General features: G+C 44.7%; 1 protein-coding gene across 3 annotated transcripts in view; it reads left to right on the top strand.

Annotated features, from left to right (window-relative positions):
• Positions 1-17270, top strand: part of dtx1 (deltex 1, E3 ubiquitin ligase) — a 30798-nt gene extending 13528 nt beyond the window's left edge. For all 3 annotated transcript variants that reach the window (XM_040195608.2, XM_040195603.2, XM_078086877.1), the window contains 8 exons: positions 3714-4461; positions 9243-9304; positions 9432-9593; positions 10682-10743; positions 10894-11052; positions 11862-12023; positions 12777-12866; positions 12969-17270. In XM_040195608.2, coding sequence (XP_040051542.2) covers positions 3714-4461; positions 9243-9304; positions 9432-9593; positions 10682-10743; positions 10894-11052; positions 11862-12023; positions 12777-12866; positions 12969-13187 — 1664 coding nt within the window. In that variant the 3' untranslated portion in view covers positions 13188-17270. The remainder of the gene's footprint in view (positions 1-3713; positions 4462-9242; positions 9305-9431; positions 9594-10681; positions 10744-10893; positions 11053-11861; positions 12024-12776; positions 12867-12968) is intronic.
• Positions 17271-17970: the final 700 nt, after the last annotated feature.

Raw genomic sequence — 17970 nt, 5'->3', positions numbered from 1 at the left:
ATTTGTTATTTTTCTGTTGGGTAGTATTCTGATGATATTTCTGCAGAGGAAGCCTTCCTTCTATGTCAGAGGTCCGCCTGTTCTCCAGCAGGTATCATAGATTAACAAGCTTTAAATACCTTTCGGACAGCATATGATGCCGGACCTGTTACTGGCCTCGCTCCTTCTGTAGTTAAAAAGAAAGATGTTCACAATGTTTTAATAGACTCAACACTGCCCCGGGGAAATTGATGATGCTTGCCAATTATAAGAAAACATTTTAGAGAATGACCCGGTGGCTTCGCGTCCGCTGCTCCTCCCGCGGCTGCAGTGCATCGACCACAAGCTAATGTGAAAGAATTCTGGTCTCCGTCCAAGTGTCGGGCATTGTGTGAGAGCAGGATGGGGTCCGCTGAGCGACAGGGTGGAAAATGTGAAGGCGGTCTCGGGAGGACGGAGCTGGTGAGGAGTCAGGAAAGCCTGTGGAGAGGAGAGGAGAGGAGAAGCGAGGGGAAAGCTGGCGTCAGCAGCACATGAGATGAGCGAACGCAATGTGAGTTGACTCTGATGGCCCCGTGCTCCGAGAAAGGAATAGTAGGATTGTTCACATACGCCCCCCTCTCTGTCCTCCTCTCACTGCTGCCAGCCAGCCAAAGGGACGGCTGCCATGACGACAAAACGTTAGTGTTTTCTGTGACAACAAAGCCTGGATCTCATGCATTTTTAGCCGCGGTTCAGGCATCACCTGTGGTAACACATCAGGTCACTGACGCTTTATATTAAGGGTCTTTCCATCACACTGGTCTGTGTGACCACAGAGGTCTTGTTGGGAGGAACACAATGTAGATGGAAGCAGTTTTACTCACCTGATGAGTTTGTGAGGATAATGGCACATGGTTGCCACTATTCTTGTATATGTTTACTGCATAACTTTAAAAAATACATATAATGTTTGTGTTAATTGCATAGGTCAGTTCCTATAAAAGCATCTACCAAAATAAACTGCAAAGCATCATATCGTCAATCTTTCCTGTCAGCAGGCCTCTGCGGGCAGTCAAGGATGTTACAGTTTAATGTTGTATATCCTTCCATTTAAGGGAGTGATGCAGACAGGCCTTCCTTCACTGTCAGAAGACAGCAAAGCTATCAAGGACAAGAATGGGCACTGCTTCATGTGGAAAACACGCTGCAGGTAGTTTACCCCCCCTCGCCCCCCCCCCCCCAGCGATGATGTGGGAGGGCAGCCAAGCTCCCCCTGAACCCAGCGGGCGCTGTGTGACAGCGGGGTCAGAGCCCCGATGCGAGGCCTGACGGGGCCGTACATCACGCGGCTACAGCGAGGAGGACCTCGCCCGGGGTTGGGTAATGACAGCTGGAGGACATCGGGAGAGAGCGGACAAGGGAAATGAGGGGACGACAGGAAAGATGGCCGCCAAAAGCACACCGGGTCAGACAGGAAGTGGCAACTCTTGCTTGGTTTCCTGTGAGGAAGAGTGCGACGGGTCAGAACAATTCAGTGCTGCCTTTCTAGCGCAGGCAGGTACAGCATGAGTTTAGCAGAATGTGAGGCAGTGAGTTTCAGGCTGTATGTTTTTAATAAAAGTGCTTTTCCTGTTGCGGTCCTGCATAAAATGCAAGAATAGTTCTGGTTTGTTTATTTTTTAACTGTAACGATCCCAAGTTCTATATTCTGTGCACCATGTACCTCTTTTTGATCGGTCTGTCACAGGCCCAGTTTGTGCTCTGCATATTAAGTACCAGATTTTTGATTTTGATTTTAAAAGGTTGAGAAACTGGTTCAAAAAACGTTTTTGGTGGGCAACAAACTTTTCTCATATCCAGCGTGTTATATGATCCTTTGAGGATTTGGGAAATCATTTCAGAGCCATGTACGTCCTGTAATATTACCTTTTTTAGTTTTTTCAATAAATTAAAAAATGAGGACAACCGGGGTGCAGTTACTTTAGGTACAGTGAAGAAATCTGACTGGTGAACAACCGTTGCTCCAAGCCCGCTAAACTGTTTACAGAAAATCTTTTAGCTGAACATATTTCATGCGTCAGCTCCATCAGAGCACTCATGAACCATTACCATTACAGTGCTAATAAGCTTTCAGAGAGATTCTGCTTAGCTCCTCTCACAATTTTTTTTTTTTTTCAAAGATTTCTTACATTTCTGCCAGGGAATAACACATCTCCACGTGCTCAAACATTTATGAAGCCTGTGTTGAACTTTGCCACTGAGTATACTGTGAAGAGCTCTGGCGCTATTGATCGAGGCCAGAAACACTCATGTCGAACCTAATGCATCCCTCAGGAGGCGCAGTGATAAAAGGTTCAGGCGTGTGGGGAGCCTTACGCACTTATGCTAAAAGTGCAGCGAAAATGACTTACTTTCTGGAAATCTGGAGTGTTTTATTCTGAAATCCATTAAGGGCAATCATTATAATATTCATTGTGGTCCTTTGAGAAAATACAAAATCAAGCAAGCGAGCTGAGAGCAGTCATGGCAGAAAAGGTTGTGCATGGCTGACCAAGTGAAGACTTGAGAGACACAAGCAGCTGGCTCACCGTGTGTGTGTGTGTGTGTGTGCGTGTGTCTCCTTCCGTTAAGCCGAGCCCTTTAGCAGTAGTCTGCAGCAGAGATTCAAGGTCAGGGTGGCTGATTCCGCGGATGCGTTTTATCCTCCGGAGCCAGCATCAGATGAGATGGTTTACCGCGGCCCGCCGACCGCTCTACACGTTCCCACATCTATTCATCCTCTGCACGTACTCCCGTCCCTCCATCATCACCCTGGTCCTCCCTGGCAGGGGAGTGTGCATTTACCCGTTAAATTAGGAGGGGGAAGAAGGAGGTCGGAGCGCCTGGGTACCCTTGCGGACGTGCAGCAGGGAGATGGATAGTCTCAGGCGCTTCTGATTTCCCATGTGACTACAGTAATTGCGTTATAATGGAGGTGACAGCTGAGTGGCCATCAGCAGAAGCACAACGTTACGTCCCAGGCTTCCCCTGCTCTCCTGTCGCCATACTGAACAGTAGACTGCCGACATAGACTGCTCAGGATTATGGGCTTGATGTCTGCATCCCTGAACCCACAAGATTATAATTCATCTTTAAATCACTGACTTAATGGTACAGTTTGCAACCACATTCCCTCAGGCAGATATTTGTGTTCATCACCTTCAGTTGGTCAAGTTGTTGTCTCAACACTGAAACCGAAGAAGCTTTTGAACTGCACTTTGCCAATGCAAGCTAATGTCAACAGAGATGAATGAAGGTTTTGTTGTCAGTTTCACAATAATTCATTCACTTCATTCATTGTCAGTAGTAGTATGGCAGTCTAGTGGCAATTTCAATGTCAGAGAACAGTGAAAAGCAAAAATGGGATTATCTTATTTTCAACGGATGGACAAATCCAGTGATTACGATCAATTAAGAAGGGACACTCATTTAAATATGAAGTTAAATGTATTATTTTAGCGTGAGACTTGTACGTGAGATTTGGGAGGGAGAGGTCAAAATAAATACGCCATCCAGTTGCATCCAAATGTTGCAGATTGAATAAACGTTTCTAGAAACCAATTAAGACACCCAAAATGCTGAAGACTGATTTTTTTTCTGCTATTTTGTCCCTCCTTTTTGTCCTGCCCACCTATAAATGCATAGCAGCTGACCATAACCAATGCATTTTTTGCGGCTGTCCACACGTTGCCTCCTCTTGTCTCTCCTTCCAGGGACCATGAGACCAGTGCAGAGGAACTTTTACGAGCCGTCGTCCGCTCCGGGGAAAGGCGTGGTGTGGGAGTGGGAGAACGACAGCGGCTCGTGGACGCCGTACGACATGGAGATCTGCGTGACCATCCAGAACGCCTACGAGAAGCAGCACCCCTGGCTTGACCTGACGTCTCTGGGCTTCTGCTACCTCATCGACTTCAACAGCATGTGTCAAACCAACAGACAGAGCCAGCGCAAGCGCCGCCTGCGGAGGCGCATGGACCTGGCCTTCCCGCTCATCATGGGCTCCATCCCCAAGTCGCAGTCCTGGCCCGTGGGGGCCAGCTCCGGCCAGCCCTGCTCCTGCCAGCAGTGCATCCTGGTGAACAGTACGAGAGCCGCCTCAAACGCCATTCTGGCCTCCCAGCGGCGGAAGCTCTACGGGGGGACGGCGGGAAACCCGGGCGGCGCGGGGATGCTCGCCGCGGTACGACAGAGCAACACCTTTGCCGGAACGTCCCTCTGGGCGCCGGCGTCCGCCTCCTGCGGCCCCAACAACATCAACATGAGTGCGGGCGGTGGGCAAGGCAAAGCGGAACAGGTGCAGTTGCCGCTGTCCTCTGCCAACTTCCCCTGTTCCCCCATAATGGCATCTCTTTCAGCCGCCCACGGCCACCACGCGCTCACCATCAACGGACAGAACAACCTGAACCGGCCGGGCACCCAGCGCTTTTCCGTGGGCACCGCCAGAGGAGCCGTCCCTCCGGGGTAATTATGTTTGCAGACACAAACCTTCACGCTTGTTACATGCATAACGCTCGCATTCGGCTGAACTTACAGTCCGCCTCTCTGTCAAACCCTCCGCCGAGTTATGACGAGGATGATCGATGGATCTGCAGGAAAAAGCCTTTGGGTCGAGCAGATTTTACCGAATTTTTCTTCATATTTGTGTCTGCCCTGGTTATTGCTCCATACTGCAATGAGCTTATGTTGGCCCTGAAAGGCGTGTAATACTGCAGCACTGCTGGATCGTTCTGTCGCCTCCGCTATGAACCGTTTGCTTGCTATGACGGGCCTTGGGATGAGAAACGTTGCATGCACAGTATGTGTTTGTGCGTGTGTGTGTGTGTTTTATGGTGCGGGTATGTGTATGTCAGGCATGTGAAGCCGGCTCTGGTGGAGCTGTGGAAACCTATTTGCCATGGAGGCAGAGCTCCACTGGGAAGAATGAATAATGGATCCAGGAAAAATGGGATCCTCATCTGAGCGCTGTGACCTCAGAGCAATTCAGCGAAAGGAGGCGAGGAAAGGTTGTGTGTGTGTAGCGCTGTAACCAATACTTCCCCTATACTGCTTTCTTTTACTAAAATGAACTCTCTACTGATCTAATTATTATTCCACTAGTTTCTTATCACTCTTGGGGAGAGACATACTTAGTGCATGTTTGAATAATTCTCTCTTTGAACCAGGCACTCATGCTTTCACTTCTTGTGGCCTATTTTGGTGACAGTGAAAGGAAACGTATCTGTTTTTTGCTCAGGACGTGACCTTGTTTGTACAGAGCAAGCAGTGGTAAAATGATGTCCGTTTTGTCTGTAGTTAAAGAATTCAGTGAAAGCATGGAGTTGTGGCTGAAATGTAACTTTTTCACCCCACAGCTATATAAGTTTTTTTTTTGCGTAGACCGAGCGAGCGAGAATGAGGAAACACAGGAGGTGTGCAGGAGTGCGTCGGTTCCCAGGCGAGTGGCTTGACATACAGGATGATCGTGGTTAACATGCACGTGGCGGGACATGAGAGTTCAGACACACACACACACACACACACACACACACACACACACACAAACCTGAAATGTGTATTTACTCGCAGATTCCCACGAGCAGTTTGAAGACTGACAAAGAAGAAACCTACGCAGACTGTTTCTCACATGCCCACACCCTAAAACAACTGGTGCAGGGTGTGGAGCAGATGTTTTCCCCCCTTTGGCTTGTTTACATGAGTTTATGTTACTTATTACAAGTGTATATCTGCCGCATTAATACATTTACATTAAAATAAACTCTTCCGTAAAACCGCCCATAAGCTAACGCTGCACAGGATGTCATTAGAGAACACGCACACGCATGCACACACACTGGTCGTGGGTGAGGACGGGGGAGGATGGAGGGGTGTGGGGGGGGTAGTTATACACTGCTTTCTAACTTATTACCGGGTTGAAGCAGCCCACTGTATTACCAACTGCATTCCAACGATGTGTCTTACTTGCGCTGGCTTTTATTGTAAAACCTAAAAGAAGGGCTGCATTTAAGATTTAGTTTCATTGGCTGAGCGGCAAAGTGTGACATGTTAGAAGGCAAAAAAACTAATTGTGATTACGCGGGTGAGGAGAAGTGACAGTTTAGAAATGTCTGGCTTTCTGAAAGACAAAGAAACATAATTTGAGTTAGAACAAACACGCAAAGAATGTCACAAGATCACTGGGGATTTTTCTCATGGCTTTTTTGTCAGCCAAACCACTTCCTCTTACGCTCTTTCCATGTGCACTGGTATTTAACTGAGTTAAGACGTGCTCTGCGTTGTCTTCAGAGAAAAGGAATAGGTCTGTGTTTGCATGTTTGCCAGCTCCATTTTGCATGTGTTAAACCGCTCGCCTGAGCGTTGGCTTGAGGGTTTGTGCGGAGTGCAGAGATCATTATCCCTCGGCTCTGCAATGGTGCTCACCACAAACTACACATTTATTCTGAAATAAATGAATAAATCAAGAGAGCAACCAATGTGATTCGACAATCTTTGGTGTCGGTATTGCTTATTATCGCCGCATTTAAGGTACATTGTGTCCCCCCCCCACCCCCTCCCCCCTCTCTCCATCAGTGTAGCAGACGAAAGGGCCCCGCTACTCGCATCAATATGCAATGGAGCACTGCTGGAGTTCTCTCACTCTCTTTACATTGCAGAATAAAAAGATGAGGAGATATTAGTTCTCCCTCAGTACTTTCTTAACAGGCCTAATGTGGACGCTCTATTTGAGGAATCGCATTGCTCTCAGTCTGATTAGGTCCTCGTGCAGGCGGGAGATTGCCTTGGGAAAAGAAGCGAGAGAATGAAGAGGGACAGTGACCCTCGTGCCTTGACCTGATAGGGGCCATAAATAATGTGGTGTTAATGAGTTACGTAAGGTATATTAGGGCTTGATTTATCACCTAATTGCATTGGTTTTAGGTCTGATAAACTATAGCATCTGGCGTGAAAGTAGTACGCTACTGAGTGTAGCCGAGCTTAATGGACAGAAGGGAGCGAAGAGTGAACGGGGGGGTTGGCGAGGAGGAAGAAAAATGAAAAAGAGTTGGCGAGGTGTAAGAAATGCAGAGGTGATTTGCCGAAGGTGCCTTTTGCATCGAAATCCATTGTCAAAACAGGTCAGCGCCTCCAGAGGTGCACATTATTCAAAAAATAAATAAGTGAGGAGTGGCAGCTGCTGCACAGATTCTACAGGTTCACTGGCTGGTAACGAGCATGCTTGTATAAGAGCAATGTCTGCAGAGCACAGGTAGATAATCATACGCTTTACATAAATAATAAATTACAGGGCGATGGGAAATTGCTTGCAGAATGAAGATGTCTCTGTAAAAATTAACCATAACCAGGGCAAATACATTGGATTGTTTTTCGTTCAGTTTAGAATAAAATGATCATCAGCTGCTGCTGTTTTTTTCGGTGGCTCACCAATCACACAATATACAGCCGTTTCATTCATATTGGATATTTAGTATACACTCTGGCTGATTGCAAGATCTTTGGAAAGCAATAAAGATGAAAAGCATTTGTAATTATTTTATGCTTTTAGGATCCCTGACGGAACCTCTGTGCTTACAGGAGCGTGTGCAAAGCATGCAGGCGCATAATGACATGGTGTTAAGGGTTCTCATGGTGTGCTGCCTCACCCCCCCTTCTCCTAAAGAATATTATGGGTTTGATGGCAATGCTTCCACCAAACAAGCCACATTATGGCTTCTTCTTGTGTGTCGATTTGATGTTGATATAGGGGCATGTTCAAATGAAGGAGGAACTCTTCCACTGGGCAGCACATAAATAACTACTTTATGTGCTGAAAGTATAAAAGTAGCTTTACTTTATGTGCTGCCCATCGCTCGACTTTTGGGTTTTAACTTTGGTGAAGCGTTTGTCACTTCTTCTCCTTAAACATTTCCCTCTGCAGTAAAGACAAACTGAGTAGCCGACACTGGTACTTTATTGAGTGAGCGGCAGCGTAATGACATAGCCGGTTAGTTTTTGTTTCAAGCGGCGTCTGCAGCACGTGAGTTCACACGTTAATTCCTCCGCTGAGGCTCACGGTGCGAAATCACTGGCTGTAGACCTGGTTTGAAACAAAATTAAATTAATCCGGTTCCACTTTCACACCCCCGACGCACACAACAGGAGTCAGCTGCTGGTTCACTGACGTGAGACTCAATGAGCTGTGAGTCTCTACCATGGCTGCAATGGGACACGACCAAGGCCTCGAGTTCTGTTATTGCACTCGTCTTATTGAAGGGCCGCCCCTGGCAGAGGAACAGAGACTCTCGCTAATATGAAAGCAGTCTTTCGAAGCAAATTTGTGAAACGCCCGAGAGCTGCAGGGGCCAAAGATCTCGTGTCACTTCATGGTCAAAGAGCAGAGAGATTTAGAGGTGTATGTGAAGTTGTGCGTGCGTGTGTGTGTGGTTGATAAACCGATTTAACCAACCAGCAGTGCCCCATTTACACATTTAGTTTGACTTTAGATTTTCATTTTGCTGTAGTAGTAGAGAAGGCTATTGCAAATGTGTGTTGAGATGTAGTTGGTAGTCTGTAAATGCAGGGCCCGTCTATGCTGAATGTGAGACTTGACTTCTCACATCTGGTGCATTTGTGTTTTGCTCATGTGTTAAATTCTAATGTGATTTAATACAAGATATCAATGCAATTGTTATTTTAATGAACCCAACATTCCCATCAAATGACCTTGTCACACTAAGGCTTACTTTTAGGCCGAGGAAAGGAGCTTCTGTGGGATTCTGGTTGAATCAAAGAGACTCACTAAGTTGTGCGCTCATATTAAGGCATCACATGCTTTTGTCCACTGCTCCAAAGATCTGGAAGCGTGCACGAATCTGTGTTCACCATGAACTCCACCCTCTCCAAATATCCCGAATCAGGCTCTGCTGCAGTGCTTTGAACATGATTCAAGATGTCTCAACCCATTGCAGTTGTCTCCGTGGTGAAGCACATGTGACATTTGAACTGTGTTGATGGTTTTTTTCGTGGCACGAAGGGCAAAGCGAGTTTCTGTTCTCGGCTTTGGCATAACAGGCAATGGCGAACAATGAACTGCTCATTCTTGAGGTTATACTTATACCTTTTGAGTATATATTTTGTGTAGATCTTGATTTGCCACTAAAGGTAAATTGAATGAATGTATACTGTGAGCTGGTCGCCTTTTATATCCACGAGGAACTTTGGAAAAGTATTTGCCAGTCATAAAATTATTTTTTTTGTTCCTTGTAAAGGGTTCCTGCCCTCCCAGTGAAGAACCTTACTGGAACTGGACCCGTGCACCCAGCGCTAGCAGGTTAGTCAACATTCACTGTAAACGAACTGTGATTGGTCTTGAAAGACACTAACAATCTGCTTTTCCCAATTTTGTGTGTGTGTGTGTGTGTGTGTTTGTGTGTGTGTGATCTGTCCGTACGTGTCAGGTATGACAGGTATCCTGATGTGCGCTGCAGGTCTGCCGGTTTGCCTTACTCGGGCCCCCAAGCCCATTCTGCACCCACCACCCATCAACAAGAGCGACATGAAGCCCGTGCAAGGGATCAATGGCATGCGCCGCAAAACCAAGAAAAAGCACCTGAGGAGAGGTGAGGAGGAGGGAATCAAGGACTGAACAAAGTGCAAATACTTTACCGTAGTATTTTTACAGTGTTGGATACATTCTACATAATCTAGGGAGAAGAAGAGAACACCGACAGCCTGCAGACTTTCTCCGTCTGGCCAGCCTGTCTGTCTGTTGTTTAGCATGCAAACAAGACCCAAGCTGTGTTTTTTTTATTTTTATTGTGATCATAATTGATCATTAAATGCCTCTCATTTAAGCTCAGCCAGGATGACACAATAAATTTAAACCTCAACCAAGGTCGCTCCAAAAATAAATAGCTCCTACCAAGTGTAATGATGATTGCTAAATCAGATTCATGAGCCCGAGCAGTGAAGCTGTTACTGTAACAATGTTATAGGCGTTGCATTGCATGCACGACGGGGGCGGTTGTAAGGAAAGTAATTAACAAGGGATTCTCGTGCTGATCTGGTTCAGGGGGGGATCGGAGTGTGAACGCAGAGACACTGGAGAGTATTTTTTTTCAGGCTCTGCTTTCTGTCCGGGAAAAAAATGTCGGAAGGGCTTTGAAGCTAATGAAGCCATCAAATCTGCTGCCTTTCTCCTTTTTTTTTTTTTTCTCCCACTTTTCTCTCCTCCCACTTTTCACAGCCTTCTGCCTCCCCTACCCCCTTTATACCGTAACATTCCCTTTCGCCTGAGTCCGTCTCTCTCCACTGCCCCCCCCCCCCCCCCCCCTCGCCCCTCTGTCCCTTGGCTTTTCCTCAAATGAACAAACAAAGGCTTGAGGGAAAAAGAGGTTGCCTGTAACCGTATTAGGGGTGTAAGCTGTGGGTGTGCTCTCAGCCATACTAGCCTGGTTGCACACAGGGATTATCAGAGAGTGTGGGAAAGGCTGGGTTGGTATGTTTCAATCTGAAGGTGACCTCGTCTTCAACATGGCAGACGTGTACACTTCACTCACGCTCATCAGAAAATGAAGGGCGTCCGTCACGCTCAGGCCAGAGCAACTGCTGAAACACATTTTCTTTGTGTTTACTTGTGTGTTGTGGATGCAAGTTTTCTTTTGGGGGGGGTCATCTCATCCTCCTCTATGCTTTATTCCATTACAAGGCAAAAACCCGGAGGATGTGGTTCGAAGATACACAGAGAAGATTAAAGTGGTACCAGACGAGGTAAGAAGAAGGAAAAAGAAAACACTGAGGTTTTGTGCCCACCAGACAATTGATTCCGTCCCCCTTTTGAGCCCCTGACTGAGTGGGAAAGTCTCATAAACACGCAGTCACGTAGAATGGCAGCTGAAGTATTTTGCTCGGCTATTCCAGGACTGTACCATCTGCATGGAGAGGCTGGTCATGTCATCAGGCTATGAAGGCATCCTGCAGCACAAAGGCATCAAGCCAGAACTTGTGGGCAAACTTGGCAAGTGTGGGCACATGTACCATCTGCTGTGCCTGGTGGCCATGTACAACAATGGCAATAAGGTGGGTAAACGCTTGTGAGCCAGACGATGTTGTGATGTCACTCAGAAGGCTCAAATTATGGCTAAGCATATTTCATTGCACTGGCAGATGATCAGGCTTTGATATTGAACATCAAACACAGATGTGGACCTTTATGCACTCTTGAACATTTGAACAGCACCTTTCCAGAAACAACATTCTGATTACACTCAATTAGAAGCAGCAGCTGCCTTTGGGACTGTGATTTGTCCCTTTTTGCACACAGTTGCCTCTTCACAGGTGCAGTAGACGCAGAGCGACACATGCGTTTGGGTTTGTGTTTGTCTTTTTGTTCTGTCCGAAATGTCTTTCTACTTGGTTCACAGGCTTGTGACTTCCTTTGTATTTTTGCTGTTTGATGATAGACAGTAAACGTATAGTGTATTTTTTTTTGTTTTTCGGTTACGAGAGAAAATCAAAGAAAACCAAAATCTTCCAGGAACCCCAGAGTTGTGATGATGATGACAGACAGTAAACGTATAGTGTTTTTTTTTTTTCGGTTTTTGGTTACGAGAGAGAACCAAAATCAAAGAAAACCAAAATCTTCCAGGAACCCCAGAGTTGTGTTATAAATAAATGATGCAGAATTTGTCATTGGAAGGCCATTAATATTAAAATTGTGATGAGTGACGCTTTTTATTTAACACCACAACCTAAGTGTTATATATGGTGATTGTTTTGGGAAGAAAGCAGATAAATAATAAAATCAAACAAGCAATCCATGTCCATTTAATTGCATTGAAATCATGCCATTCGGCCATTAAAACGTTTTTTTTTGGTACCGTTTTTAGGACGGCAGTCTCCAGTGTCCAACATGTAAAACCATCTACGGGGAGAAAACGGGCACGCAGCCTCCTGGGAAGATGGAGTACCATGTCATCCCGCACTGCCTGCCCGGCTACCCCGACTCAAAGACCATTCGCATCGTCTACGACATTCCTGCTGGGATCCAGGTCGGAGATGTGTTGCTTCACAAAAAGAAACAAGTGAAAATGAAGCCGATCAAATGATTATTTTCAGTAGACATCACATTTCAGGTAGAAAGCAGAGCCCGTTTGGGTTGGTGAGATGAGAAAGGAGCATATTTCATTCTTACTGCAGAGAGGAGCTTTATTAGAATCAATAAACTGACCTTTTTCAGTCCAGAGGAACATGCTTAATGTCCCAGGGGTCAGAGAATACCGGGGTGACCTTGGCCAGGGCAACATGTACTCCCCATTTGAAAAAAAAGATGACAAGCAAACATCTAGCGGGTGTAATAAAGATGGGGGGAAAAAAATAGAATGCTCTGGAAAAGTTTTTTGTTTGCAACATATTTTAAACCCCACAAGAAAAAAATAATATTGTAAGACCAATTTGTCACAACAAGACTGTTGTTACAGTTACTGTGTTTCCTTAATTAATAAGGGCGGGAGGTAATCCGGTGGGTGCACACAAACCATTGCAACTCAGTATTTGATGGTTACCAGCGCGACTACCGCTCTTTAGAGGCCCAGATTCATTCACATTGGAGCGCTGAGAGCAACTTTCCTAAACATTATACTTAAACAGATAATTGGATATTTACAGTAATGTATCTCACGTGCTCGCATCATGAACAATAAAGCTTTCCCAGTGGCCGCTGGTTGATATTTCTTACCCAATAAAGTCCTAACTGGAAGAGAGGGAGTTACAACGCGGGTTTTGCACTCCATGTCTTTCACCAGACCAACGAGCACCCGAACCCCGGGAAGAAGTTCAGCGCAAGAGGGTTCCCTCGTCACTGCTACCTCCCTGACAACGAGAAGGGCAGAAAGGTACGTCTGAGAAAACATGGATCCAAACAGGAAAAGCTAACCACGTTCAGTGAGTAGAATAGTATTAAGTATAGAAGTATTATTACGCTTTTGTTTGTCCAGGTGCTGAAGCTGCTGATCATGGCCTGGGACAGACGCCTCATCTTCACCATCGGCACGTCCAGCACCACGGGCGAGTCGGACACTGTGGTGTGGAACGAGATCCACCACAAGACAGAATTCGGATCCAATCTGACCGGCCACGGCTACCCCGACTCCAACTACTTGGACAACGTCCTAACGGAGCTCTCCGCCCAGGGGGTCGGTCAGGACAACGTGTAGGGGGAACCCGACCCATCGTGGACAGAACAGGACGCCTGCATGACGGGCCTACAAGTAGCCGACAACTCTTTACTCCCCCCACAGACGGAAACAGCTTGCGGAGGTGGTGGCACACGAGCAGCCGAAGCAAATGAAATGACGTGGTTATGGTCAATATTTTGTTTTGTATAACATAAGGCACCCCCCCCTCCCTCGCCCCCCTGCTGCCTCTTGATTCCATGCCTTGAGCATGCTCTGTTCTTGCCAAATTTTTTCAGAGGGTTGAAGAATAAAAAGACTGGGGGGGGTGCGCATCTCTGTCTTGGTAAATTGTATTTAATCCCTTTTTAATTCAAACCGAAGCTGTTCCGCTGCACTTGATGAGGGCTCATATTTGTAAATGGGCCCGTGTTTGTAAACGCTGTTCTCCAGAATGCATGGCCCAGACTAACGCTGCATAATGACGGTCGGGCAACTATCTGCCTGCTGGTAATGGGCCAGGTTTCTTGCTGGATATTTTGAGGAGAAATTAATAGAATTACAGCATTTTGATTAATCCAAGTGAATTATTTATTTGCGTTCCCCCTTTTCTCTCGTAATAGATTGGTTTTGGGCTTTGAAGGAGAGGATTTTAGCTTTTTTGCTGAAGTGTCTGCTAAGCTTTAAGGGAAAATCTAACATTTTACACCTGTGAGATTTTAGGTCAGTCCTCTATAATGGAAGTGTGTGCTGTAGTGCGAAAAATAGATTTAAGACAAATGAAGGCATGAAATATTAGTGTTTGCTAATAAACGTAAATTGTATGTTTTTAATCTTGAGAACTGTGTGAGAAGAGACATGAAATAAATGAAACAAGCATCTGACCTGTCAGTTTTATGCTAGTTACCGGTCTCTGTGAGGCTGAGTTTGTGCAGAGGAATTTGCTGGCCTCCAAGGTTAATTATACTAATTTGTTGAGTTGACACACCGATGACGCCGACCTCTGTGAAGAGAAAGCCTGCATTATTTCTCCCCCTGTTGGAGGCTAAGCCAGGCATCTACACAATCCATCATTTTAACCTCACACTAGGGTCGAATGTGTGCGGCTGTGTTGCAATAACATGCTGGTTTGAGGTCCTTCAGGAGAAAAGCTGAACGTTTCTCTTTCAAACACCAACAGCTCTGCCTTGGAGATCCACGTTGGGCTCCTGCCAGAGATCCAGACGCCTTGTGGACTTGTTTTCTTCTTGTCTCCACTGCTTGTGTAATGAGCTGGGAGACGTCTTATGAGCCCAGTTGTTGGTGCCGAGCCAGATGTGAAGCCCCACGTTCCTCCAGGTCCTCCGGCACGATCAGAGCCCTTCATTCAGGCAACCTTGTTCGAGTAAGTAGTTCCCTTGGAATTTTCCCCTCCTGAAACGCCCATGGGGTGAGATGTTTTAAGGGCCTTGGAGGAGGTCTTGTGCTGTTTCCACGCTCTGAGATAAAAGATAACTCGGTGCCGCATAATTCTCCATTTTAATAAATCTGATGAATTTTAATGAGTGTGGCGTGTTGATGTAAGGTTTATTGTGTTGGCACCCAGCTGTGAGCTTGGAGTGAATCGTAGTCTTCCATATCCCTTTGAGGCAAAGGTTTGGTTTAATCAGTCTCACCACAAAAAAATCTGTCTTTTTTTTTTTTCAATGTTAATTAATGTTTATAAACCGGCTTGCAGCGCTTTGAAAAAAATACCTAATGGTATACATTTGCAGATGTGATATATCTTTAAATTGAAGCTCAATTTGAGTCGGTGGTGTAAGTTTTATTGATTTTTATACTCTTCTATATATATGGACTGTAAAGATAAGTATGGCCCCCATATCTATACACAGGCACATGGGTACATACAATCTGGCAAAGATGAATTTGTCAGTATGTCAGGGACAGTTGAAATATGTACGACATGTTATGGACGTCTTATATTACAAGTAGTCTTAGCGAATGCTGCTCTCGTTACCTTTGTGTAGAATCTGTGTAGTCGATCCCCAATGGGGCCCACGGGACTCCGATAAATACGGTAAATGTGTCTTTGTTATTGGTGGGGGAGCTTTAGCAGCATGAAGATGTCCGTTCCCCCCCAAATGGGCCACTTCTCTTTTTTCTAGCTGTCCAGAACATGGGAATTGATGCAGTCAGCATTCTCGGTTCAGTTTGATGGTGAGAACCGCACGCCGGGGTTTAACAGAAGCTATTTGTTTATGTTTGTTTTAAGTTAACTGGGGAAACAGATGCAATTGACCTTTTGAAAAAATCCCTGAAAACCAATAGTTTAAAATGTTTAATGATTATTTTATTGAGATGAGATTTTGTTGTAGGTGTGTGCTTGGTTTTGTGATCAGACACTCAGCAAAGTGTACTTTAGTGCAACTTCATTCCCATGAATTCTAAATATATTTTCAGGGCCTTTCAATTACTTCTCCGCGTTAAACTTCAACCTCTTAGCACCTGCACAGGCCTCCAAAAAATTACCAAAATTAGTTGTAAGTGTGATTTCTGACCCAGCAAGAAATATTTTTGGCCTGTTTCATCTCAAGTTCTCCTTCACAGTTTTTGACTCCCTTTATAATACGGGACAGCAAGAGAGAATGCTTCCAACCTATCAGGGAATTCTTTTCCATGTTGAGAGAAATGTAATTAATCAGAGGAATCCAAATGTTTGCTTCTTTGACTTTTGCTTTCCGTGCGTTGGCCTTGTAGTGTGAATGATTACAGGCCCTTAAGACTTTTCAGGTGTGTACAGACTTCAATGGGATTAATGAATAAAACCTGGTATGGTATTGGTCTGATTGAGAGAGACGGCGTATATGCAATTTACTATTTTTATGATGTAATACATGATTTATGTGTAGCAAGAAGGCATTTACTTTTGTTTTCGATGACAATGGATGTTTTCTTTGTGGGGTGCCTTCTGTACCTCATGGATGCTAAACAAAGGGGTTGCAATCCTAAAAGTCACATTCTGTGTACTAGAAAACATATATTTTTGATGTTCTTGTTTTTAATAATGATTGTCTCTAAAGGAAATATTACACAACATTGCTGTATAATTCTTATTAAGATTCACACCATGCTACTTTTCATTTCATTAGAAGTAGAATAAAGGGTGAAATCAATTGAAATCCTAACGTATGAGTTATGCGGTTGTACTCTCTTATAGAATCAACTGAAAACTGTACTTCTGCTTCTAAATGATACCTTAACATTTTGATGTGAATATACTGTGCTTTTATCTGTTTGTCTCTGAGGGTGTAAGTGAACGTGGGCTGAGTGCATCTCAAACAAATATTAGGTTCATGTCCTTTCAAAGATCCAGTAATGTTCTCCGAGAGGTGCATCTTAACCAAACTGTGAGAGAGTTTATTGACAATGCATATATGAAAGCAAATCAAAGTCAAAATCTGCACAAATAACATGCACGATCAACTTACTTTTGCAAACCTTTCCTCTGATTGCTCTCGAAACCGAGACCTGTCACTCGTGGGCAGGCGTACGCAGTCACCATCGTATCACCAAATGGAATTATTTGACATGCTTCTCTTTGCATTGGCGGCATATCACATCCAAGGTGGACGTGTGGATCGCATGCGTTGACATATTTTGACTATGATTTGCCTTCGTAAGCATTTATTTGCTTTGTGCGTATGAAACATATTCGTTTCTTTAGAGATATCACCTTCTGGTGGTTTAGCACTGTGGTTTCGCTTCTTACAGCAGTTAGCTAGAAAGGTGTGTTCCTCTTGTGTTTGATTTATGGGGATGAGGAAGCGTTTGGCTCCACTCCTCACTGCTATGGCCACATGTAAAACACCAGATAGTTTCACATCTGAAGTACCCATTTTAATTGACATTGTCAAAGCATATCTTTTGTGGTTTCACTTCTCTTAAGCCGTCTCTACATATTTGCTATTGAAAATGATTCATAAAGAGAAACGGAAGAACTAAAAGCAGGATAGAGCGACATTGATTAACCTATAAAGGGCTTCTTAATCTATCGGTCTTTATTGAATTGTGATGACCTTGTTGCATGTTTGTGTATATCTCGTGGAAAAATAAATGTGCCCTGGACTGGGGTAGTTTGTTTGACCTTTTGTCATCTTGGCTCCCCCCTCGTTATTCCCTGCCGTACTGCTCATAATGTGGATATAATGGAGCTTTGCTGGAGCTGCGCAGTGCAGCAGAAATAGTTCTTCATTTGCAGGAAATCTGCATTACGCTTATTTTCCGTATCTGTGTGTTGTTGTGTGCTGTGATTGGTGCATATAAGGGAGGCCTTTCAATGAGGTCTGAGCAGGATCAGCGCGCCAATTAAAACCCCCTTTTTTCGTCGGGCAGTTATCCAACAGTTAAAGTTTCATTCTTCTCCCTACTTCCTCCCATGGCTCATGCCTAATGAGACAGCTGGAAGCAAAGGCGTCATTTCAGAAGGCAGTTTTGGACCACTTCAATTTTATAGTCTGAACCCCAACGTTATAATGTGGAGAAAGAAAATGAAAAACTGGACCAATATATATATATATATATATATATATATATATATACTTGATTATATATAGATTTAGAACTGATGACATTTGATGGTAAATTGTTCTATGACTTAAACCACTTTTTTTTGACCCAGTATAATATGATATTTCTCTTTCATTGCATTCTATACCATATGTGTAAACCTCATATTGGTACAACATACTACCTGTCTAATGATATTTTTGTAAAAGATAATAAAATATAACGGTGATCTTTGACTCTGCACCCTATTAAATAGTCGTGATAATATCATACAATT

This window comes from Gasterosteus aculeatus, chromosome 13 (genome assembly GCF_964276395.1).
Source record: "Gasterosteus aculeatus chromosome 13, fGasAcu3.hap1.1, whole genome shotgun sequence".
In the NCBI taxonomy this organism is placed as follows: Eukaryota; Metazoa; Chordata; class Actinopteri; order Perciformes; family Gasterosteidae; genus Gasterosteus; species Gasterosteus aculeatus.
Note: the sequence above shows the minus strand (reverse complement) of the source record. Positions and strands in the feature narration are given on the sequence as shown.